This window comes from Tursiops truncatus, chromosome 9, assembly GCF_011762595.2.
Source record: "Tursiops truncatus isolate mTurTru1 chromosome 9, mTurTru1.mat.Y, whole genome shotgun sequence".
Taxonomy (NCBI): domain Eukaryota; kingdom Metazoa; phylum Chordata; class Mammalia; order Artiodactyla; family Delphinidae; genus Tursiops; species Tursiops truncatus.
Genome location: NC_047042.1, coordinates 77533920 through 77561257, shown reverse-complemented (window position 1 = coordinate 77561257; position 27338 = coordinate 77533920). Strand labels below are relative to the sequence as shown.

At 37.4% G+C, this 27338-nt stretch overlaps 1 protein-coding gene across 15 annotated transcripts in view; it reads left to right on the top strand.

Moving 5' to 3' along the window:
• The window catches only part of CADPS2 (calcium dependent secretion activator 2), a 485983-nt gene that overhangs the window by 313921 nt on the left and 144724 nt on the right, over positions 1 to 27338 (top strand). For all 15 annotated transcript variants that reach the window (XR_012334053.1, XM_073809879.1, XM_073809876.1 and 12 more), the window contains 2 exons: positions 9176 to 9312; positions 11589 to 11776. Coding sequence is in view for 14 of the 15 variants with exons in the window: in XM_073809879.1 (XP_073665980.1) it covers positions 9176 to 9312; positions 11589 to 11776 (325 nt within the window). In the remaining variant the exon portion in view is untranslated. The remainder of the gene's footprint in view (positions 1 to 9175; positions 9313 to 11588; positions 11777 to 27338) is intronic.

Below are 27338 nucleotides of genomic sequence, written 5' to 3'. Positions count from 1 at the left end.
CCTTTAGGGTGGTTCTTTCCCCATCCTCGTATTGTTGCCTCCCTTGCGTGAGGTGGTCAGTATTCATTTGAATACGAAACGGGGCAGCGAGAGGGAACAGTAGTCTTTCCTGCAAACTCCAGCAGCCTTGGCCTTCCGGAACTGTCAACTCCATCTTTTCAACTCAGGGAGACCACTGGCTCTCCCTGGGTTCTCCTTCCCTGAGCCACAGCTTTGAAAGTTTCTCCTGGCATTAACCTGGGGCAACTAAAAGGCTCATCTCATTTGTTTCCCCACCTCTTAGGAATCACTCTCCTATGTTGCACGATGTCCAAAATTTTGAGAACATTTTAAAAAATATTTTTACATGAATTTTTAGTGGTTTCAGGTAGGAAGTTTAATCTGTTGTTCATGACACTGTCTTAATCAGAAACAGAGTGATTGTTTTCTTCGTTAGAGCAGTGTTTCTCAATCTCAGCAAGACTATCCTTTTGGGCCAGATAATTCTTTGTTTCAGGGGTTGCGGGGAGGGCTGTCCTGTGTATTATAGGATGTTTACTATCATCCCTGTCTCCTACCCACTAGCTGCCTGTAGCACCTGATCGCACTGCCCCCCCCCCCCCAGGTCTAACGACCAAAAATATCTCTAGACATTGTCAAATGTTCCAGGGGACAGGGGAAAAGGTGGAGAAGGTTTACCCCCATTTGAGAACTGCCGAGTTCGGGTGACTTGAAAATTATTTTTGTGAAAATGTTTCCCTCATTCACTTGTGTTCCAGTATTTTTTCTTTACATCTTGTGTGCAAGGAATACCCAAGGATTGTGCTGGTATCATAAAGGATATCAACCATCTTACAAACAATGGCAAGAAAAGTGGACAGGAACCACTGGTCTAGAACATTGATATCATGACTACATGATACAGAATTACTGAGTAAAGGATCTAATAATCAGTTTATTCAGATAGCCGTATAATTTCTTTCTAGCAAAACCTTTCTATTAGATAACAATGTGTTGTCAAGGCAGTGTTGATCAGGCTAAGTGGAACTGAATTTTCTAGCCCCTTGATAAAATTGTTTTAAAAAAGCTAAATTTGTTCTAAAAAGCCAAACTGTTCCAGTCGCGTTAAGAGCTTTCTTGTATTCCAGGCTCTTAGTAAAGTTTTCTGTCAGAGCAGACCATGCTGTTTTACCTTTCTTTAAGAAAGAAAAAAGAAAAAGAAAAGAGAGAAAGAAAGAAAAGGAAAGAAGAAAGAAAAATCTGTTTCTATCTCATCCAAATGAGCTACTGACCATGACCTTCATCACAGATGCGACTTGACTGCCCCAGAGAGTAGTTTTCCCTTTAGTATTTTCCTCCCTTCCTTGGCTTCTGTATTATTTATTTTTCTCTTTCTTGATCATCTCTCGGAAGAACAACTTTTAGAGTCATTAGTGGAAACTGAGAAAATAACATGAAATTAAAATGACTCGAAATAAACGTTTCTAAACATTTATTTAAATGTTTAAATATGTTTTTCATTTCTTTGCTGACCTATATAGCTGGTAAGGGTAAGTATTTTTATGATATTTTTTGCTTCACTATATTAAATTTTTTGTAATGATGGGATTTTTTGTAACATCTTTATTAGAGTATAACTGCTTTACAATGTTGTGTTAGTTTCTGCTGTATAACAAAGTGAATCAGCTATATGTATACATATATCCCCATATCCCCTCCCTCTTGCGTCTCCCTCCCACCCTCCCTATCCCACCCCTCTAGGTGGTCACAAAGCACCGAGCTGATCTCCCTGTGCTATGCGGCTGCTTCCCACTAGCTATCTGTTTTACGTTTGGTAGTGTATATATGTCCATACCACTCTCTCACTTCATCCCAGCTTACCCTTCCCCCTCCCTGTGGCCTCAAGTCCATTCTCTATGTCTGTGTTTTTATTCCTGTCCTGCCCCTAGGTTCATCAAAACCTTTTTTCTTTTTTAGATTCCATATATATGTGCTAGCATACAGCATTTGTTTTTCTCTTTCTGACTTACTTCACTCTGTATGACAGACTCTAGGTCCATCCACCTCACTACAAATAACTCAGTTTCGTTGTTTTTTATGGCTGAGGAATATTCCATTGTATATATGTGCCACATCTTCTTTATCCACTCATCTGTCAATGGACACTTAGGTTGCTGCCATGTCCTGGCTGTTGTAAATAGAGCTGCAATGAACATTGTGGTACATGACTCTTTTTGAATTAAGGTTTTCTCAGGGTATATGCCCAGTAGTGGGATTGCTGGGTCGTATGGTAGTTCTACTTTTTCAGGAACCTCCATACCGTTCTCCATAGTGGCTGTATCAATTTACATTCCCATCAACAGTGCAAAAGGTTTCCCTTTTCTCCACACCCTCTCCAGCATTTATTGTTTGTAGATTTTTTGATGATGGCCATTCTGACCAGTGTGAGGTGATACCTCATTGTAGTTTTGCTTTGCATTTCTCTGATGATTAGTGATATTGAGGATCCTTTCATGTGTTTGTTTGCAATCTGTATATCTTCTTTGGAGAAATGTCTATTTAGGTCTTCTGTCCATTTTTGGATTGGGTTGTTTGTATATTTTGGAGATTAATCCTTTGTCAGTTGCTTCATTTGCAAATATTTTCCTCCATTTGGAGAGTTGTCTTTTCATCTTGTTTATGGTTTCCTTTGCTGTGCAAAAGCTTTTAAGTTTCATTAGGTCCCATTTGCTTATTTTTATTTCCATTTCTCTAGGAGGTGGGTCAAAAAGGATCTTGCTATGATTTATGTCGTAGAGTGTTCTGCCTATGTTTTCCTCTAAGAGTTTTATAGTGTCTGGCCTTACATTTACATCTTTAATCCATTTTGAGTTTATTTTTGTATATGGTGTTAAAGAGTGTTCTAATTTCATTCTTTTACATGTAGCTGTCCAGTTTTCCCAGCACCACTTATTGAAGAGGCTGTCTTTTCTCCATTGTTGCCTCCTTTATCAAAGATAAGGTGACCAGTTGTGCGTGGGTTTATCTCTGGGCTTTCTATCCTGTTCCATTGAGCTATATTTCTGTTTTTGTGCCAGTACCATACTGTCTTGATGACTGTAGCTTTGTAGTATAGTCTGAAGTCAGGGAGCCTGATTCCTCCAGCTCCATTTTTCTTACTCAAGATTGCTTTGGCTATTCGGAGTCTTTTGTGTTTCCATACAAATTGTGAAATTTTTTCTTCTAGTTATGTGAAAAATGCCATTGGTAGTTTGATAGGGATTGCATTGACTCTGTAGATTGCTTTGGGTAGTATAGTCATTTTCACAGTGTCGATTCTTCCAATCCAATAGCATGGTGTATCTCTCCATCTATTTGTATTGTCTTTAATTTCTTTCATCAGTGTCTTATAGTTTCTGCATACAGGTCTTTTGTCTCCTTAAGTAGGTTTATTCCTAGGTTTACTCCTTAGGTAGGAATAAACCTAGGTTTATTCCTAGTTTTATTTTTTTTGCTGCAGTGGTAAATGGGAGTTTCTCCTTAATTTCTCTTTCAGATTTTTCATCATTAGTATATAGGAATGGAAGATATTTCTGTTCAGGAATTTTGTATCCCACTACTTTACCATATTCATTGATTAGCTCTACTAGTTTTCTGGTAGCATCTTTAGGATTCTTTATGTATAGTATCATGTCATCTGCAAACAGTGACAGTTTTACTTCTTCTTTTCTGATTTGGATTCCTTTTATTTCTTTTTCTTCTCTGATTGCTGTGGCTAAAACTTCCAAAACTATGTTGAATAATAGTGGTGAGAGTGGGCATCCTTGTCTTGTTTGTGATTTTAGAGGAAATGGTTTCAGGTTTTCACCATTGAGTATGATGTTGGCTGTAGATTTGTCATATAATGATAAGATTTTTTAAAGTAATATCATGATCTTGTTTATGGTATCATGATACTGCTTTCTAGGCAAACCTGGAATATTTACATTAACTTTACCATTTATGAAACAGAAATGTTTATTTTTGCCACAACAGGAAAGTAGAAACAAACTAATATCTATCATTCATGTGGGCATAAAGGAAATGGCTATGAAGGTGTTAACAACAGCATGCAAAAAATTCTCTGTAATGTTTAGTAGAAAAATGCTAAATTATATATGTGATGCTCTTTTCACTCTATTAAAAAAGATTTTTAAATATATGTAGAATGATACCTAAAATATTTACATTGGATGCGTTTAATTGGAGGGATTGGTTGCTAATTCATTGCCTCTCTTGCCTGAATTTCTACAATCTATGTTATAACTTTAAAAAGAAAAGCTCATTTTTAAATCCAAGCATACCAAATGGTTAGGGATAGTCAGATCAAAATAATAAATTTATGAAATCTAACTTATTAGGATACAACCTTATTATCTTTTAAAAAGTATATATAATGGTGTGTATTTATAGATTTATCCAGTAAGTGTATCTATTCTACATCCATATTTCTTTGACTTTCAAGGTCTACAGAAATTCTAAGGAAAAGGGTAAATTGGAGTGTGGTTGGGGGAGTACTGTTGAGTTTTTCTGCTTCCGTCTGCCTCTTGCCAGATGGATGACGTTGTTTAAACTGTCCTTCTTTGCTGTCCCCAAACAAAATACTGTGCAAGCACCTTTTTCTTTTTTACATTTTCCTCTCACACATATAATGTGTATGTTACATAATACAATACAACACAGTACTAGTTGACTTTCAATAATAAGTCAATGTCAAAAATGAACCAGAGTACTTACCTTCTTTTCAATTTTAGCCAAACTTTTAAAAAATTCTTAAATCAGACTGTAAACTTATTTAACTTTATAAGTTAATTCTCTTGATTGATCTAATAAGTTAAATTTCACCCTTCATCAGTAAAGTATATCCTACTTTATATTGAATATATTATTTCAAATAAATGTTGAATATCTGTGTACTTTGCCTATGATTATAGGTCTGTATGTGTTGATTAAGATTGTCATCATATATAAGTATTATTTATTTGTTATTTGCTGCAGAAAGTAAGATGTGTAAATCCATACATTCATTTTTAATCAATTAATGAAAACAAGCTAAGAAATTATTTGGGTCAATAATAGAGGCATGAACAGACCCCTCATGAATATATCTACCAACCTTTATTGTTAGGTCTTCAGCATAAACCATATGTATGTGAACATACCAACAAGATAATCTACATAAAATTTTAAAACATTTAAACTTTTCCTATTGAAGTCTATATGGGTGCTCTAAAAAGAGAAGTGGTACTTCTCTGTGCCTCTTTTAACTTGCTGTAAATTTTCAAGCTCAGTGAGAGTTGGTGCTAAAAGGAAATTCTAATTGGGGTGGGTAGTGGTAAATGCAGCTACAGGCAAACTCCTGAACATAGGATAATTTTAAAACAAGTTATTGTATTTCAAAGGTTCATTTGCTGCTTAGTTGAGCTCAAGGTTTTGCAGAGAAGACAGGCTCTTAGCTAGTAGCACCGTCTACTTAGTCCTTTTGGTACTGGAGTCCCAGGCCTGGGACCAAGCACCTGAGTGGTCTCAGAAGGCTGATAAATGACCTCCTCTTCTACGGTGCCGTCCTGTTCTTGCCCCTTCCTCCAACTCTCTTTTTCTTCCCCTTTCCCTTTTATATCCCTAATCTCTCACACCACCAGGAACAGCAATAAAAAAAAGAAAGAAAGAAAGAAAGGAAGGGGAAGGAAGGGAAGGGAAGGAAAGAAAAGGAAAGGTAAGGAAAGAAAAGAAAAAGAAAAACATGTAGCATCCTTAGAATTAGTTGCAAAGGAAAGAGAAACATTTCAGTTAATTTTTACCCTTCTCACATTCTGATTTCTGACTTAGGTACCCTTCCTGGGATTTGGGTTCCTGAGCACATAGGAGCTGGCTGTGGTCAATGCCCACCAAATAGCCCTCCCACCACAGTGGGACCTGCCAGCTTGCTAGTAGACCTCACATGGTTTTCTATGCTAGCTATTTTCAAGTCGTTGTTAACTGTTTAAATTGATACTGTGAACCTGCTAATTATTCTTTTCTCTTGACTTCCAATAGCTGTTACCCTAATGAAAAACTTAAATTTTCAGGTCCCATTTGAATAAAGCCTCTATAATTTCTTAAATCTATAGCCAATAGTAATCATTCTCAATTTGGGTTTTATTCCACCCACTTTTACCACACCTGGTGAGAGTACTACCTAAAGACGCTGGAGCATGTATCCAACTGTTACCATAGAAACTCTCCACCAGTACCCTCATTTATCATGTCCAACATCTGTACTTAGTCCGCAGGTTAATCATCACAATATATGACAGTTTTACAGTACATTGTTTTAGCTCTTATCTTGTTGGCTTCTTTCGATGATTTCCTTATATTGTTTCAGAAGACAAACTGAACTGAGCTGAGTTGTCATTGAACATTTGATTAGTGCCATGAATAATTTTCCGTTTAAGACTCATCACCATAATTCTGTGTTATGGTGAACATGAATTGAAGATGATCGAGTGTAACTCAGTTTTAAAGCAAGTCTCCAAGCCTTGGATTTGGTTATGTAATTGATTGAAAGCGTGTTTTCCATTTGACCCAGATGATAACTCTGTGTTACCCTCACAGTTAATAAAGACATGTTATGCTAAGAGAAAACTTTATGAAAATATTCTTTTATAAAAATAAGACACTAGCTATTTTAATGATAATTATTTTCCTATTTTACTTTAGTTCATGAGAGGATTTTAAAATGAAAGGTTTCCCACACAGGGAAACCTTTCTAATTTATTGTCTTTCTAATTTATTTTTATTCATAAATTCATGGAAACTAATGGTAAAATAGTGCATGGTGAAGTTTATTTACATAAAATATTTTGAATTGTGCTGATCAGATGGCATAGAAAGTACATTTCACTATCATAGAATTTACATCCCTGAAGAGATTGTAGGTTGTTGTTGCTGTTTTTAATAAAAATTTTAGTAGGTTTGTTTGCCTGTATGTTTTTTCACCGTCAATGTACATTCTATGTTTGTGACTTAAATTGCTATCATAAATATTATTTTTATCAGTAATACTGTTTGCTAGAAAAGTACTTTCCTTTTATGTGTGTGATTTGGAAAGGTTTCTCACATTAAATAATATATGGTTTTGAGTTATATTTCATAAGGAAGATAATTCATAAAGTACCTTTATTTTTGAAAATATGATTTAATTATGGGAATGAACTATAGACTCAGTTTTTTTCAGAAACTTGTGTATCTTATTTAAAGACTGTATACCCATTATTTTAAAATAAGAATTTTTTTCTACAAACCTTTATAGTAAAAGGAGAATTATGGATTTTTTTCTCTGAAGTTTATTACATATCCTTTTCTCAACACATAAACCATTAATGGGTGTTATTTTTAACTTCTTGTTATGACCTTCTCTGGTGAAAAAAATAATGAATAAAATTCAGCAGATGTTTTATAAAACTAGTAATTTAATTTCATAAAGGTGATACTAAAAGATTTTTTTACTCAAATGAAGAGATGAAGATTCTAAGATAAATTCTTTAAAATACAAAATCTTCTGATTTTATAATATGTATGCCTTGCATTTTTCAATATTCTTCCTCCACATTTGATATTATTTCACATTATCATATACTTAACTTTATATTAAAAGACTATCAGACATAAGAATAAAATACAGGAGAAGTTGGATTATCTTATTTCTCAGTTCAGGAAAAGCAGTTTAGTTTAGTGTTCATGCAACTAACACTAATTACAACATGTAATGTCTTTAATCATTCAGATAAGTAATTACTAAATGCAAAAGAATACATATGCTACTTTCTCCATGGACCATAACTGTATCCCTTACATCATTGATGAATGGCCATTCATTGCTTGCTTGCTGCATTCACCTCTTGATATCTGTCACTGATGTGAGATATAAATTAGTTTGTGTATCTTTTCTTTTTACATGTGATTCTGAAGACCCTTCAGCTTGAATTATATAGTTCTTCCGTCCACAAATATGGCTGAAAGTTGAACTTGACATGGATCAATATGATCTGGGCTAAATATCTAAATGTGACTGATTATGTTAGCATCATGTCCACAGATCAATATTGAGTTTTATTATGAGCCTGACTCTATAATTGGGTTTAATCAATAAGCTTTTGTCTCCTTTCCTTTGCAGTTTTAGGGTTGGACCATATAGATTTTTAAAAACTGCATTTAGCTTACATTTAGGACTCTGCTTCTTGTGATGACCAGTAATGAGATCTATCCGTGAATTTTAAGGAACAATGGAGCCTCAGCTCTACCACTGTGAGGAGAGCCCACTTTTATCTTGATAACTGATTGCTTGCCCAATATGCGCGACATCTCTAACAGAGCTAATGTAGTAACACCCCAGCACTCCTTTCGGGTGGTGTGTGGCGCTCGCTCTCTCTCTCTCTCTCTCTCCCCTTAGTAAATAACTCACATTGAAGACGTTGACAAAACATACCATTAATGAAAGCAATCATAAAAGCTTGCCTTTTGATAAACCCGCAGGGTCTATAGGCGTTGAAAGATGCAATCTGTAAAGAACAATAAATTTGGGCTTTTGATTGAAGGGCCATTTGGGACGTTGTGCTTTGTCTGCATATTTGCACAAACATGATGCTCCCTTTTTCATGTCTCTTAAACTTGAAGCCTGAGAGCATTCATTGCCATTTCTACATTAAAGTTGGTCCCATTAAAAGCTCCCTACAAAAAAAAAAGACTGGAAGTGATCCAGCTGAAGCTAGTATGTTCATTTCTGCCCTAGTTTGCCATTTGGAAAGCAGGCTTCTAGCCATCGTTGTCGGTTTTCTTTATAAATAGGCCCGGGTTCTTTTCCAGGCAGTTCCTTCAGTAAATGTATACTTCAAATGCATCAAGTTTTCTTAAATTAGGGGGAAAAAAGATGATTCCTGTGATGGATATTTGAAGTAGCTTTGAATGTGAATAGAATTTCTTCATTCCAAATGATTGGCAGATTTTTCCCTGTCGTTTTTATTTAGGCTCCAAAAAATGTTGCATTTTATGGTTATATGCTGAATTTGTGGCATCATATTTTATGTAATGGAAAGTAGTCATCTGTTATCCTGAGACATACATTTTGTGTTGTTCAAAAACCGCATTTGCCTGTTATTAAAGTACAAAAATAAATGGACATGCCTTTCTGAATTTACAGATGCAGACCGTTTTCAGAAACATGGTATGGATGAGTTTATTTCTGCGAATCCCTGCAAGCTTGACCACGCCTTCCTTTTTAGAATACTCCAGAGGCAGACATTGGATCACAGACTGAACGATTCCTATTCTTGCTTGGTTAGTACAAACCTGTCTATCTCGTCCCCTATGGGTTAGAGTGAAAGATTTTTTAAAGTGAGAAATACTTGTTATGAAGCAGCCTTTTATTATCCCTGACTCATTTAATAACTATAGTTGGAGTTAGGGATAAAGGATTCCAATCGATTGCTTCCCAAATTGAAAATTATACACTTGAAGACCACTGCTGTGCCACTCAATAGACAGGAGAATGGACGCGAACAGACTCTGAACTGTGGTTTCTCAGTCCCTCCAGAGAAGGTGGAATGAAAATAGAAGGCTTTACTAAAGATAAAAAACCTCTGTGATAGAATTTACTAACACCTGTACAGACATTTTAAGGTTTAAATTCTGCTCACCTAATGGTGATACTGTTCATGTCTCTCTTTTGTTCCTAGAAAGACAATCTAAGTGACAGGGAAAAGGAACAGTGCAATAAATAATACGATGACAGGGGCTGTATGTAACAGAGGAAAGCTTTAGTTTCATCTAACCCTCCAAAGATAATTTGAATTTCCTTTAAAAAAAAAAGGCATTAAATCGAGTAGCTAAACTGCTACTTTGTGTTTAAACCAGCCAAAATTCGGGATACAAAGTATAATTTACATTTAGAAGGAATGCTTGACTCCTTAGAATGTGGGCATTAAACTATAGCCTAAAAATCGTATGTACCTTTAAATCCAAGGATTTTTGTTCATGGCAGTTCCTCTGGAATTTCTCCAGCTGGAATATCCCTATTTCTATCACCACTTAGTCTGTTGGCTGCTGAGCATGGTAGCTGCATGCAGTAAAGTTACACTCTCTTTAAAATAAGATTTTAGACAGGATGTGCTGTCAGCTCATCAGAGATGTTTCAGTTGACAGGAAGAAATTAAACAATTTATTGCCATGATCGTGCTGATGGTTCGTTAATGCATTTATAGACTCTTTTTTAAGTACCTATTATTCAACAAGTAATTGTGTAGCTTAAACCCAATCCAGCCCAAACTTTACAATTACATGGAGAGTAAAACAAGTCATCACAAAACCCTAATGTATCTTTCTGTGGACAAGCACACGTAGACTGATCATCAATAAGAACACTTTCCTCTGGGATTCCACTCTGTGGGGTTAGTTCCTGAACTGTCAAAAGTCGTTTTCATTATGTGGATGACCTCACGTGCCATATGAAGTGTGAGGAGAACACTACAGTGTGTCTTCAACTGCACCTAGAGGGTAGGTGTGATTAGAAAGAGTGTTTGAGCGCAAGATGACCCTGGATGTAAATCATGGCTCAGCAGCGGATTTGCACTGTCGTCTTGAGCAATTCACTGATTATCTCTGAACTTTAGTTTCTGTATCTGTAACATGGAGTCATAGTAACTACTATGCATGATGGTTCTAAATATTAAATATATACATAGTATGTCTGGTACTGTGCCTGTACTATCACCACAGTAAGTAGTATTCTGGTTTTCTTTTTTCTCCTCTTCCTTTTTAGTTAATTTTTATTGCAGTCTCATCTTTCTGTATTTCTCACTGTTCTTTTCCTTCTCTTGCACAATTATGCTGCCCCCTTTGAAAACTCTCCATTCCCCCTTCTTTCTCTTTTTTATCTTAAATTAATCCATATAATCCCCTGAAATATTTTATAAACCAGCTCTACCTAACCTGGCCCTCTCTTGTTAACCAAGCATACACACCCATCCTAACATCTCATTTCAAGAGAACCAGAAACTGCTGCTGTAAAACATTAACTTTGTTGTATTGGTCATAGAAAGACAATAGAATGAGAACAATATCCCAAATATTTAAATACCCAAGTAGTACATGTTTACCACTGCTAGACTTACTGAAATTCTCTTAGTTCACTTTATAAAATGCTTTTGGAAACTAGGCAATTTCAGTTATCAGGTCTGCTTTACCATTCTCTTTTTAATTGATTCATATAGAGATTGACGTTTTTTGTAATGTCATTCTTTGTGACTGACAGTTTAGATGCTGTGAATAAATTTGACTAATTGTGAGTGACAGTGGAGGAGAAGAGGTTGCCCATGCCTCACTGTGGCAATAAAGACAGGATGCTTTCACGTTGTCAGTGGCCCAGATCAGTTCCAAAATTGATGACATTCGCTCTTTAGAAAACAATAGGAAACATACTACTAATTTTAAAAATATTGTCAAAAGACACTGTAACGCAGCTTCTGCTTATAATGCCTAAGAGTGCCTACAGAAAAGCAAATCCTGGTACAGAAAGAGAAAAATATATATATATATTTCTGTTCTTCCTTTTGCAGGGGTGGTTTAGCCCTGGCCAGGTCTTTGTGCTGGATGAGTACTGTGCCCGTTATGGCGTGAGGGGCTGTTATAGACACCTCTGCTACCTTACAGAACTGATGGAGCATTCAGAAAACGGTGCTGTCATTGACCCAACCCTGCTTCATTACAGCTTTGCGTTCTGCGCCTCTCATGTGCATGGCAACAGGTATTTTTACTTGCAAACACACAGTGAAATGTGGAGGGGTGACTTGGGAAGAGAGAAAAATGCTATTATCACCTAGTTACAGATTTTAAATAGCAAATGCTTCTTGCAAGAGGAAAAAAAAAACCCACAAAGGAAAAATGTACATCAATATGCTGGTGATTTAGGTGGGCTGCACTTTATGTTTCTTTTTGCCATTAAAGCCACTTGAAACAGAGAGAGAGAGAATCTATGAGATTAGAAGTCGCCTTTTAGTTCTTATGTACCACCTAGTATTAGGGTCTGCCCAGCTTAAGTGTCATCTGTATTTCTGTTGTAATGCATGTGGATGTCTGGGTAGGGTTTGTTGACAGGTTTGTGTATACCTAATGATCCTTGCTTTTCCGCTGTGGAACAAGTGTTCATCGATAAAGCGAGATAAATACTGGGTTTATGTAGAGTCTCCTCCCAGCCCCTTCCCTAATCCACACTTGAGGAACAAGTATCCCCTTTTAGCACTCTAAGCCAGTGACCTCACCTCTTGTTTTACCAAAAGAGCAAAATATCACCTAATGCAGGCCCCCGCAACGATGCATCTCTGACCTTAAAAATCTCTCCACCTTGGTCCCTCTCTCCTCCCCATCTTGTTCCAGGGAACCTTCGCTAGGCGGGGCTCCTCCCATAAAGGAGATGCCCTTTATCTCATCCCCTTTGTACCTTGCCTCACCCGTTATTCCATCTCCCCCCTTTATATTTCCTTTCTTCCCACAAGCCTAAGCTTCATCTAGCCGCACAAGATAACAGAGTGGTAATACTTGCTAACTAGATGAGGTAGGGCAAGTTTCTGCATCGAGTTCTGTCTCTATTTCTCCATCTTTAAGAAAGACATAAGATAGTATCTCTCTCAAATCATAAGTTGTGATAAGGATTAAACGCATTCGTGTGTATCAAGCACTTAGAACAGTGCCTGGCTTGTGAGTGGTCAAAAAAATGTGAAGGGATAGTTTACATTGTCTTAAGTACTATTGTCCCGTCAAGCTACCTCTCCATGGTTCTCTTTCTCCTCCCCACCAAACTCCTCTCACCATTTCCCCCGTTCGGCCCCCAGCTCCGCACTTGCCGGAGGCTGCTTGAAATGGATTGCCTTCTCCAGCTCCACCCTCCTTACTCTCATGGGAGAGTTGACGCTGTGGAATATCCAAGTCCCCGTGCTTCTGTAAATGCTTCTCATTTTCCCTGATGCAGCTATCTCAGCGCTCCTCTTTTTATTTTATTCTATTATCTTCTCTTTTTTTGCCGTCTCTTTGCTCATAGTTCGTGTTTCTGCAGACCCCAAGTGTGGCATTTTCTCACGTCTGTTCTTGAACTTGCTCTCTTCTTTCTGAGAATTTTTTTCTACTTCAGTGAAAAATTCTGTGTTGGTGATCTTGCCACTTTCCACAGCTTCAAGTATGACCTCTCTTCATACAGATAATTCCAACCCAACTATTCTCCTAAGCTACAGATCTCCTAAGTCTACAACTGGCAGCTTGAATCTTCTGCTGATGCCTTAAACTCTCCACATTTAAAACTAAATCCATCATCTCGTGAAACCCGCTCCTGTACCTCTCTGAGCTCCTAGCAGAGTGCCTGACAAGAAGTAACACTCAGGCACAAAGTAAGTGTTCAGTAAATACTTGGTGAACGAATGAATGACTTTGTTATTTGTATTAATATCACTTCCAGTAATGGCCATTCATCTTTCATTTATCTTTCCCTTTTACCTCCTAGCCCCATTTTGTTGCCAATGTCAATATTCTGTCTTTACAGTACTCCTCAGATTTGTCTTTTAGCATTTCCGTTGTGTCTGCCCTAATTCTGGCCTTTATTTTTTCTTGCTTATCTACCTTTATTCATCTCTCTACTGCTTTTTCCTCCCCACATTAGTCTAGCAATCACCTTCAAAATTACAGGCTAACTTTTACCATACTCCTTTGCAAAAGCCTTCGGTGATTCTCATTTCATTAACAAATTAAAAATAAATTACAAGTATCGGGTTTTTCCAATATCATCATGTTCTGTCTACCTCGTTTGAAGTCCCGGTATTCTTCGCGACATAATCTTTACCCCAGACAACCTGTTTATCCTCCCTGTAAGGTTTCTTTTTTCAAGTTTTTAAACAGTCAGATATCACAAAATTCCTCTAAGAAGACTTCCGTTAACTCAAGCAAACACTACAAACCTTTTACCTGTAGTTATAAACTTTATCATGTATACTTGTATGCACACACACACTCGCACACGTGCACGCCTGCTTCTACTGCACTAGATCATATTTTAAAAGCAAAAACTACTTCTCATTCCCCTATTATCCTCTGTAAACCTTAACACAGTGCCTTGCATATTGTGGGTGTAGAATAAGTACTTGCTGAAGTCCCCACTGCTGCCTTTTCTCGTCCTACAATAAAATAAGACCGATCCTAATCTCAGAATCTCTTCAGACTTTCACCTCATTATGGAACTCAGCCTTACTTGGAAATTAGGGGAATGTTACAGAGTTTAGTCGCTTTTCCTATTACCCCAAGCTAAACCCTCCACACTCAGCATACTTTGTGGGGGGGTGGCTGTTGGGTGAGATGCCAGGGCAAGCAGGGGACCCTGAGAATAACCAGATGGCTAACCTTTGATAGTCAAAGTGAGGGGCTGTTGTACAATAGTAGAAACTGTCTCTTATCTCTCTGGGCACTGTCTTAATTCCTCCTGACCAATGGATATCAAAAGCTCGGCCCCCCAGTGTTAGGCAGCACTCTGAAATGCAAGAGGGTAAGAAGGTTACAGTGGAACAGACAAACCCAGAGAGCCCTGTATGATCAGATTATTTTAGTCATTAACACAGAAAGGTAAAATTAAATTGAGAACATTAAGTGGAAAATTCAGCTTATGTGCCCCCAAAATGTATGTGTTTGAGACACATTTTAATGGAAAGTTACTGAGGCCATTGGGAGCTGCTGCCACCACCTGGGAGGCAGCCTGATTTGAACCTGTGGGTTGCCATAGTTACTTCTATTCTGTAAACTATTGTTTTCCTTATGATGGTACACTGTAAAATACCATGTAAGGTATGTTTATACGTTCGTGCGTATATTATACTTAATATTACACATTAAATTCATTTTCCAGGTTAAAATATATACCTATGAAGGTATCTCTGGGTGGTGCTTTAGAATAGAAATTTGAGTCAGTCTCTGATTCAGCATTTAGGTCATATGTAACTTAAGAAAAAAAGAAAGGAAGGAGTATAGGTTTTAGGGAAATTTGAACCTCAGTTAGGGTAGAAATATTCCAAGATAACCCAAAAGGCCTAATGTTTCCTATAATGTTTAGAGTCTAACAGATGTCACTCAGAGATGTCGTGCTGTCTCGATGAAAGAATTAAAAGAGGCAAAAGATCTCTACTTGCATCTTGCCTCTGAAATTTGCAAGCTGACCCATGTTGGGCAAATCACTTAACATTTCTGAAATGGGCGTTCTTATATGGAAAAGGGGAAATATTAAGGTGAAGGTCCTGGATAATGATAAAATACTCTATCAGTATTGATTAGTCATTATTCTAGTATGTTTCCCTTTGTCAGCCAGCCACAAGCATGTAAATTGTAAGAGGAGGAAAAACGTGAAAAATAGGTAGTTGCTCAGTGGAAATATTTCAGCGTGCAAATAATTATATTCTTAATTTCTTTGCTAATAGAATATTCTAGGTTTTAGCAACCTCCCTCTGTGAAAATAAGCTTCTCTCATCCCTGTCTGTGGCATCTCATATTTATACAGACTTCCGTTAAAAATACTGTCAATGTCAAGTCTGACTTTTCTACAGTGTTTGCCGTATTCTCTTGTTAAGATCATCTTTCCATCTGTCAAGACACACACTCAAAGAGTCGTTTTGCTCATTACCTGAACCGCCTCTGTCAAAAATTCAAAAGAAAAGAAGACTGCCTTTTGTTATGGATGGACACGAAGGACAGCAGTGCTGTCTGGATCTGAACCGTTTCCAGGAGCCCATCGTGTCACATGGCGCTGAGCGCGCTTAGGCGTGTGCCTTCCCTGCAGACACAGCGTCTCTGAATAGCACTCTGAGTGTTTCAGGAGTAAAAGAATAGAGTTAAACAGAAAAGGTCTGGCTGGTACTAAGACCAAGGAAGAAAGAGAAAAGTGAGTCAAGGACAGAAACCGACCCACTCGTGCAGGATGCTAGCCACGGACGGCCGTGAAGAACACAGCCCCGCACTCAGCGTTAGCGCAGCTCAGGACTGTCAGCGAGGAGAAAAGAGACTTTCGGAGACGATACCTGTAGGGCAAGGTTCCAGGTTGATGTGCATGGTTAGACATCTTGGTTTTGTGAGTCAGGCTGATGGTGGAGAAACTAAAGCAGCAACACAAAATGGCTTTTATGTCGCTGTTTAAGGTAAGGGATGCAGTGGAGTCGCTGACTCTTGTATGGTCTAGCAGGGCCATCCTAGAGCTGCTACACACCCGGCAAAGACCAGCTCAGCTGTGCGAGCTTTCGAGTACCGGGTACAGGGAGTACAACGTGACTATAATTTATATGGAAAGTAATCCCTACTTTCTGTGGATTCCAGATCATATCACAGAGTAATAGGCAACCTTCACGGGAATCAGTCAAATCATCATATCACAATACCTCCGTCTTCAGAGATCATAACATTTCCTCTTACCTATCACTTCAGAAGTCATGCCTCAACTTCCTGCCTCTCATTTTGGAGACAAGGTTGCATATTTTGAGTCACATCATAGAAGACTGCATCAAATAGGCTCATCAAGAATTTTCATTACCAGTTCTTAATTCTAGTCTTTGATAAATGACTTAGAGAAATTAAGTCTAGGTATCACACCCATTGTGAATCTAGAGACTCACTTCTGGGACAGGGGAGCAACCAGATACAGTGTCATCGCAAGGTGAAATTTACACGGTGTGGCTAACCTGACAGATTTTATCCCAGGTGATATGTGTGCAGAGGTGGAAGAGATAAGTTACCAATGAGGGCCTTTTAAATATACACTGAGGAACCGTTTTTGATTCTATCAGAAACTATAGTACAACCCAAATGCGCCTCAATCAGACTTTCAAACAGAAATATCTACCCCTACTCAAGCTGGAATTCAATACTAAAGATAATTATGCTCTTTAAAATAAGGCAAAAACAGAAAGTGAGTGATGTGGGTAGAGACTGACTAAGTTGGAAATAGCACGGAGCTAGGAGTCAGCACAACTGTCTTCCTGCCGAGGTTCCCCCACTTTTGAGCTATTTCATTTGGAGCAGTTGGTCCTGAGCCTCAGTTTCCCAACCTGTTTCTTGTGAGTAATATCATCGATGCTGCCTACCTGATGAGGTTCCTGAATAGGTCAAATACTATTATGTAAGCACTTTGTAAATGACAAAAATATCACGTAAGTATCAAGCAGTGACATTTTACATATGGTATGGTAGTTAAATAAGCTTTGGGGAATTGCTCTGTAAAAGACTGACAGTGCAAAGGTGAACTTGATAGTGGTGTTACAATTTACACAAGCCTCAAGCAGGAAGATGAGACTGGAAAAGCATTGAATAGGTGCCTCACTTCAACTACCACCCATAAGCATTAGAAGGAGCCATGGGGAGGTTCTGGGATCACCCCCCTTCCGTCCCAGCCCCTCGTGTTGCTGGAAAGCATTGTGGGCCTAATGGGGCAGCAGCATAGACACAGCCAGAAGCAGGAGCCGGGTATCCCATCATCCAGAGTAAGGAAGTTGCCAGGCTGCAAGCTGGGGGGAACGGTTACTAAGGTCCCCTAGTCAATTTTCTCTCTTTTCCCTCCACACCATTCATGCACTGCAAACAACTCCTGGTTTTTTCTGAAACAGTGCACGAAAGAGCCTACTGAAGGTAAATTACTGAGGAAGAGATAAAGCAAAGGGATTTTTTCACTATGACTTTGAATATAGATCAAGTTAACGATGAACAGAAGCAAGAGCTACTTTTCTGGTGTAGCCTTTCTGAAGCTTGGGACCTTTAAAGCCTCTTAGCATCTAAAGTGTGGAAAGGAGTTTGGGGTCTTGCATTGGATCTCCATGTAGTTTTCCAACATACTAAAATTTTTAAAGAACACAGTATGTGATGCTGTTGCATGAAAACAATCAGACAAAACCCGAAAGCTGTATATATACAGCTGAACCATTTACCATTACTGTTGCCACTCAGTGTGGTACTTTTAGATCTGTGTTGATCTAATGAGGCACAAGATTGGCCTATTATTTTCCCTTCTCATACTGTTTGTGTCAGGATTTGGTACCCAAGGTATTGCAGCCATATAAAATGAGTTGGGGAGCTTTCCCACTTGTTCTGTTCGAGATTCGAAAGGTCTATCAGTAACCCATTTTTAAAACCATCTGGGAGAGGTACAAACCACTAGGTATAAAATAAACAAGATATAAGCATATAACGTGTAACAGCAAGAATATAGCCAATATTTTATAATAACTTTAAATGGAGTATTATCCATAAAAACATCAAATCACTATATTGTACACCTGGGACTAATATAATATTATAAATCAACTATACATCAATATAAATAAAGAAAGAAATATTTTTCCTATTCCAAAAAATAAAAGTTACATCAAAAAATAGGAAAACAAAACCATCTGGCCTTAGGGACCTATTTGTGAAAAGATTTTTAACCACTGCATCAGTTTATTTTATAGTTAAAGAACTATCAGGTTTTCCATTTATTTCCTGAGTTAATTTTTTCAGGTTATGATTTTCTGGGAAATAGTGCATTTCATCAAAGTTTTCAAATGCATTGATATTAAGTTATTCAAATTGTTCTTTTTATACTTTTATTCCTGCCTATAAATGTCTTCCCTTCACATTCTAATAGTGTTCATTTTTACCTTCTCTCTCTCTTTCCCCGTCAATCCATCTTATCAGAAGTTTGTGAAATTTATTGGTCTTTCCAAAGAAGCAATTTTTGGCTTTGTTGGACTCTATTGCTTCTGTGTTTTCCATTTCATTAATTTTTTGAAAAAAATAAACTTTTTGATTTTAGAATAATTTTAGATATACAGAAAAATTACAAAGATGGTACAGAGAATTTCTGTATTTCAATTTAGTCTAATGTTACATACATAATAATGTCATACATTCCTACAGCACATTTGTCAAAACTAGAAGACCAATATTAGCACATTACTTTTTTTTCTTTGGCTGTGTTGGGTCTTCATTTCTGTGCGAGGGCTTTCTCCAGTTGTGGCAAGCGGTGGGGGGCCTCTCACTATCGCGGCCTCTCTTGTTGCGGAGCACAGGCTCCAGACGCGCAGGCTCAGTAGTTGTGGCTCACGGGCCTAGATGCTCCGCGGCATGTGGGATCCTCCCAGACCAGGGCTCAAACCCGTGTCCCCTGCATTAGCAGGCAGACTCTCAACCACTGCGCTGCCAGGGAAGCCCGGCACATTATTCTTAACTAACCACAAGGCCTTATTTGGATTTCACCAGTCCATTGGGGTATTTTGTTGTTGTTTCTTTTTTTTAAAATGCCCTTTTTTCTTTTCCAAGGTCCAACTCAGGATACCACATTACATTCAGTCCTCAAGTCTCTTCTGATCTGTGGCAGTTTCTCAGTCTCTCCTCCTTGTTTTTCATGACCTTGACAGTTTAGAGGAGTACTGGCCAAATATTTTGTCAAAGGTCCAATTTGGGTTTCTCTGACGTTCTCACAGTTAGACTGGGGCCACAGGTTTTTGAAGAAATGAAATACCCTCTCATCTCATCCTTTCTGGGAGCACATGGTATCTACAAGACACAGCTGGTCATGGTAACCTTGATCACTTAGTTAAGGTAGTGTTTGCCAGCTTTCTCCACTGTAAAGATATTGTTTTGCTGTCTCCATGTGCTATTTTTTGGGTGTAGGTCACTAAGTCCAACTCATACTCAAGAAGAGAGGAGAATTAAACCCTACTTCCTAGAGGGAGGACTAGCTACATATAGTAAATTGGAATTCTTCTGCAATGAAGATTTGTCTCTTATCCCCTGTGTATTTAGTCAACCACTTATTTATATCAATATGGATTCACGTATAGTTACTTTGTACTTTGGGTTATAATCCAATACTACTTGGTTTTGTTGCTCGAATTGTTCCAGCTTTAGCCGTTGAGAGCTCTTTCGGACAGACTCCCTTTGGTGTGTTTTTTTGAGCACTTTCTTACTCTCTGGTACTAAAACATGCTTGTAGTTCATATTGGTTTTTCCCTGCCTCAGCCCTAGAATCAGCCATTTCTCCAAAGATCCCTGATACCTTTTCTTAGAGAACGGTATATAGAAACCAAGATCAGGATGATGGATATGCTCATTGCTATTGGGATGCCATTGCTTCCAGGCCCTCTGAGTGGACACAGCTAGGTGATATGTATGTATGTGTGTATAGTAACCGATGAGTTCATGCTGATGTCTCCGCCTCTAGTCCAATACCACAAAGCTCATATTAGCCACCCTCTCTTGCTTATTCGTAACTTCTCTCTTCAACAGTGAGAAATCTGGCTTCCACCATCCCATCCATTTACTTGTTTGTTCAACCCCAGTATACATGTAAAGCAGTTTCAGAATTTGCCAACTAGAGTACACTGTGTACAGGGCCTTTAGTTCCTTAGAGTTTCCAATCAAAAATGTTTTCCGGGCTTCCCTGATGGCGCAGTGGTTGAGAGTCCCCCTGCCAATGCAGGGGACACGGGTTCGTGCCCCCGTCTGGGAAGATCCCACATGCCGCGGAGCGGCTGGGCCCGTGAGCCATGGCTGCGGAGCCTGTGCGTCCAGAGCCTGTGCTCCGCAATGGGAGAGGCCACAACAGTGAGAGGCGCGCATACCGAAAAAAAAAAAAAAAAAAAAAGTTTTCCAAAGTTCAATATGACACCTTCTTTTTTCCCCCACGCTATTTAATGAGGTTATGTCATACAATACAGGTAGAGTCACTTGCACAATATGCATTCCATCCTGGGATCCCTCAGTGTCCTAGTTGATATAGAATTTTTTTTTTCTTCTTTAAGCTTGTATACAGTAAAGTTCACTCTTTTTGCTACACAGTTCTTATAGTTCTGTGGGTTTTGGCAAATGCATGGAGTCATATATTCACCACCCTAGTGCTAGTTCTGTCACCCTAAAAGTTCCCCTGTGTGCCCCCTTTTGTAGTCAACCATTTCATTACACTTAGTCTTTGATTTTATTATTCCATCCTTCTACTTTCTTGGATTATTTTTTCTACCTTCCTAAATTAGCTATTTAACTCATTACTAGTCATCTTTTCTTCTTTTCTAAAATAAGTATTTAAGGTTAAATTTCCACTAAGTACCGCTTTTCCTACATATATGCATTTTGATAATGTATTTGATTCAAATTCACTCTAAGTAATTCTAATTTCCATTATAATTTCTTCTTAGACACAGGATTGTTTATAAGTATATTTTAGAATTTCTAGGAAAGTGAATTTTTTTTTTGGTTATATTCTTGAAAATTGATTTCTAACTTAATTTCTTTGTGTTCAGAGAATGTAATCTGTATGATACTGATTCTTCATAACTTGAGACTTCTTTAGGTCCAGTTATGTGTTAAATGTTGTAAATGTTTCATGTCATTTGAAAAAATATGTATATTCTGTAGCTTGGTAGGGCAAGCAGGAGTTCTGTGGTTGAAATCTTCTAAATTCTTACTGGTTTTTTTGTCTGCTTGACCTGTGGGGTTATGACCAAGGTGAATGGAAAGCTGCCACTGCAGTGGTGTTTTCTTCCTCTACTTCTGCAAATTTTTGCTTTGAGACTGTTTCTTAGGTGTGTTGAAGTTTAAAAATTATTAAATATTCCTGGTGAATGGAAATTATTATTAGATTTAGTGACCCTTTTCATAATTAATAATGCATTTTACATTAAAGTTTATTTAGATGGTTATTAGCGTAGCCTTCTTTTGGCATTTGTCTGATATATGTTTATTCTTTTAATCTTTCTGTATTCTTGTGTCTTATAAATAGCATACTAGAAGGGTGAGCTGTGACAAAACGAGAGAGAGGCATGGACATATATACACTACCAAACGTAAGGTAGATAGCTAGTGGGAAGCAGCCGCAGCCGTATAGCACAGGGAGATCGGCTCGGTGCTTTGTGACCGCCTGGAGGGGTGGGATAGGGAGGGTGGGAGGGAGGGAGAGGCAAGAGGGAAGAGGTATGGGAACATATGTATATGTATAACTGATTCACTTTGTTATGAAGCAGAAACTAACACACCATTGTAAAGCAATTATACCCCAATAAAGATGTTAAAAAAATAAATAAATAAATAGCACACTAGATTCTGATTTAATTATCCAATATAACAATTTCTGTTTTTTAATTAGTTTAGTCCATTTACAATTATCATGTGTATTGATATAAGTAAATTCATTTCTACTATTTTATTTTGGACTCTTTTTGGCTCATGTCTCTAAGATTTTTGTTTCTTTCTTGCCTCCTTTTTGTTTCACCCAGTGTATTTTCTTTTTTTCTCCTCATTTACATTTTTCACCTTTTGAAGATTTTACCATGTATGTGACTAAAATTTTAAATCTTATGTTAATCAGCAAATTTTCCCCTCCTTCTGCCAAGTGCAGAGACCTTAGAACATTTCCCTCCAGTCACCCGCTTCCTGGCTTACATGCTTATGTTATCTGGTATTTTAACTGTATCCTTATTTGTTTTCTAATCTTACACATTAGACATTATTTTTATTATTTTATACTCAATACTTGCTTCAATTTAGAAATTACTTTTTTCCTAAAATATATTCTTTGGAATTTCATACAGTGGAATACCTATAGATAATGAATTTCGGAATTTCTTTGTTTCATTCACATTTTTGAAAGAAAATTTTGCTTGTTACACATTCTACACTGACAGTTATTTTCTCTCAGAACTTTGCAGATAGTACTCCATTTTCTTCTGACTTCCTGGGTTAAGAAGGCTTCATTGCCATTCTTTTGAGGGAGATTTGATTTAATAGTTTTAGGATTATTTCGTTCTTTTGTGTTTTATGGGTTCACTGTTCAGTGTGGATTTCTTTTTAAATAATTCTGTTTGGGAATTTTGTGGCTTTCTGATCCATATGCGCTGATATTGGGTAAGTGCAAATTTCTTTGAATTTACCTTGATTGGGATATGAAGATCCATGTTTGTCATCAGTTCTGGAATATTGTAATCTCTTTAAGTATGGTCTCTCCTCCAATCTTGCTCTCTCAAACTCCAATTACCTATATATTAGGTATTTTATCTTCTATATCCCTTAATGTCTCTAAAACATATCCTATCTACTTATTTCTCCAGCTGCATTCTATATAATATTTTTAGTTTTGTCTTCTACTTCAGGACTCAGCAGACCTTTTCTGTAAAGGGCTAGACAGTAAACATAATAAATATTTTGTACTTTGTGGGCTATATGGTCTGTCACAACTACTTGACTCTTACTGTATAGCAAAAGCAGCCGAATGGGCAGTATGTAAATGAATGAGTGTGGCTTGTGTTCTAATACAATTTGATTCACAAAGACAGGTGATAGACTATCATTTGCTGGCCCTTGCTCTACTTCCACACTTCTCTCTTCAGCTATGACACCTGCTTTTCTAACCTACTCATTGAATTGTTAATTTCAATTATTAAATTTTTTTAGTTCTAGAAATTCTCTAAGGTTCTTTTTTAAATCCATTTGGTAATTTCTGAGTAGCTCTCATTCCTTTCTTGGCTTTTATTTCCTTTTCTGTTTCCTTAGACCTTTTATAATTAGTTATTTTGTATTCTGATCATTGCAATAGCTAAAATTTCTAGGTGTTTAAATAGATCCATTGTTTCTGCTGATGTTTTTGCCATGGTCAACCATTTGCTTATTCTGCTAGCAGTTTTTGTAGTAAGCACATATACTTGGATTAATCTGTGGAAATTCTACAAGGCCAGGGTGGAGAATGCTTGCTTTTACTTGGTGATAGGAGGTGCTACTGGAGCTGCTTTATTTTCCATCTTGGAGATTCCTCGATTGCACAGGTGGTACCCAGTTTAATGAGGTCAGGCAAGTGGTGCATATTCTCAAGAAAGACTCTTTTCACTCAGTCTATAGATGTTGTACAAACAGACAGATTTCCTTGTTTGTCCTCCTTGGCAAGGATATTGATTTTCTAGCCCATCCTTTCACTGATAGTATAGCCCATTCAAGCGTCCCATTTTTTGCAGGCATCTCAAGTTTAGCTGCCCATGCAGATTAGGTCTCTGAGCCCGTGGTGCATTCCCTTGAACAACACAGCTACAGAACCTCCCTGGAATCGACATTTGCCCTTAAGGCAGCCCTGGTATTCACATGCACCCCTACTTTGATTTCAGCTCCTAATTCATTTTTATTTTCCTGCTCTTGGGAGATTTTTTTACTTTCTTATAAGTACAACATAACATTTAACTGTATTTGCTATAATTTATTCAGTGTTTAGGAGTTTTGTAGTGAAGAGGGACTTTTGGAGTACCACATCAGTCTACTATAATAGGAGCAGAAATCACATGATAAAACTTGCATTTTGAGAAAAACATTTGGACATCTCAAAGGAGAACCTCCTGGGACTCTCTCCCTAACCCCTCTGCTTCAAGTGCCCCCTGGTTAACTGCTGCTCATCCGTTGCATCTCAGCTTTAATATTCCCAAACTGAATCCTTACCTGAAACTCAAACTACATCAGAGCTTTGTACTTTCGCCCTTCTTAAATGTAATGTACACTTACTCTCTAATTTTTCTTTTTTATGCCTTTCCCTATTATAAATTCTATTAGGGAAGGAGTCATTTCTGTTGTGCTTATATTGTATCCCCAGGACCTGGCCAGTACTCGATAAATATTTGTTGAGTAAGTAAATGAATGACATTGGACCATATGTTTACAAATTTTATAGGTGACATGTTGGGGCACTTCATAAATAGATCTCACAATTACATGTTCTTCATGAGTTAAATGCAGTGAGTTTTATGGCCCGTGGAAAGACCCCATGTAACCAGCAAGATTGTGCCATTTTACAACATAGAAATTAATAAATTGAAACAATGAAATACCCTTTTTATATATAAAATTGAAAACGATTATAACACATGATAAAGACCACAGTTGATGAGGTTAGAGGGAAATTAATAATTTCACATACTGTGGGTCAGAGTATAAGCTGGTAAGTCCTTTCTTAAGAAGCAGTTTTGTGATATGTATCAAATGCCTGAAAGTGTCATCTCATTTGTCTTAGCTCAGGCCACCATAACAAAATACCATAGACTAGGTGGGTTAAACAACAGAAATTTATGTTCTAACAGTTCTGGAGACTAGAAGTCTGGGCGCCAGTGTGGTTGGGCTTTGAGGAGGACTCTTTTCCTAGCTTGTAGATGACTCCCTTCTCTCTGTGTTCTTACAGAAGAGAGAGAAAAAGATCTCACTCTTCCTCTTCTAACAAAGCCACCAATCCTATCAGATTGGTGTCCTAGCCCTATGACCCCATTCCACCTTAAGTACTTCCTAAAAGCCCTGTCTCCAAACACAGAAATATTGGGGGTTGGGACTTCAACATATGAACTTTTAGGGAAATACAGTTTGATCCATAGTACCATTTAACCTAACAATATACTTTCAGGAATTTATCCCAAGGAAACAATCAGAGATGGGTTAAAAATATTTAGTGTAAGATTGGTTATCACAGCGGTGTTTATGGTAGGGAAAAAATGGAAAAAGTCTAAATTTCTACTAATAGAATATTGGATTAATATATTATGGTGCTAAAGACTGTCATACAGAGTGAAGTTAGTCACAGAGTCACTCTATATGATACAGTATAATATCGCTTATATGTGGAATCTAGAAAAATGGTACAGATGAACTTATCTGCAAAGCAGAAATAGAGACACAGATGTAGAGAACAAACATATGGATAGCAAGGGGGGAAGTGGGGGTGGGATGAGCTGGGAGATTGGGATTGACATATATACACTACTATGTATAAAATAGTTAACTAATAAGAACCTACTGTATAGCACAAGGAACTCTACTCAGTGCTCTGTGGTGATGTAAATGGGAAGGAAATCCAAAAAAGAGGGCATATATGTATACGTATACATACTGTATACTGACTCACTTTGCTGTACAGCAGAAACTAACATAACATTGTAAAGCAGCTATACTCCAATATAAATTTTTTTAAAAATACATGGTACATCCATATAATGAAATATCATTCTTCCATTAAAAAGCATATATTAGAATATTTAAATGATTTGAGCAAATGTTTATACTTCACTAAAAGAATCAAATTATACAGTAGAATGTGCAATATATGTATAGATTTATAGAAAGAAGCCTGGATTATATTTACAAAATGGTATTGCCAGTTATTTCTGATTGGGGCATTTAAGAAAACTTTGTCTTTGTATTTTTCTGAATTCTCCTCCCAAATTATGATGTGTATATAGTTCTTTAATTTTTTAAAAAAGTTATTTTTAAAAATATTAGGCAGAGATGATACTTATATCAGAGAACACGATCAACCTTAATTCTCTTTATTTTTAAACTCCTCTTGATATTTTATTTTTCTTGAGTTCTAGAATTTTGTGCAGTATTTTAGTTGGTTCCGGGAGAGGACAGTTATGAGACACCTTGATACCTGACCTTGACCTGTCTGTCCATCATTACTTCACCACAAAAACTAAGTCACAAGATCACGTATCTTCATAGTGTCAGATTCCTGCCTTTTTTTTTTTTTTTTTTTTTGTAGAAGTATCTAAAACCTCCAAAGAAAATAGAATACAGATGGAAATTCAAATATGGAAAGGATCAGGAGGGAGGAGGGTTTGGAAAAAGAGAATATGATTTTTAAATTTCATTTCCAAGATATTTTCTCCTAGAAAATCTGTTTCTTCTATTTCAATGAATGTATAGGGGTAGAATTAATTTCTTCTTCTGTATATTTGAAAATTTTAGGGGAAGTAAAAGGACACTGATTATATATTATATGACCATCCAAATGATACATCATTTTGTTTGAAACAATAGGAGGTGTTACAGATTTGAGAACAAAAATGAGAGATTATTGTTTTCTCCGTCATCTTCCACCATTTCTTATTCTCTTGTGTCCTGTGTCTTCCTCTGTTTTTTTTTTTTATTCTGTTCACAAATGGATATTGGTGGGAAATACATGAAGTGCAAAGTGACTTTTACCTGCTGTGCTGTAGGCAGAATTGACAATTCAGAAATACCACCCTCTAGGTGCCTCCCGCCTTCTCACTCTCTCTGGAGGAAGCTAAGATGTCATACATTCCTCATCAGAGAGGGCAGGTAAAAGCCTATAAGAAACTCAAAAGCACCATGAACTTTGTCATTTGCCCACTCATTGCTTGCAAAATATCTTTTACCACAAACCACCAAACTTCCAGGACAAGCAAACCTACCTGAGGAGTTTGGGGAGGGAGGGAGTATGAAGCAGGAAGGTAAAGGAAATCTCATCAATTTACAGGACTTTTCTATATGTTAACTCCTGGTGT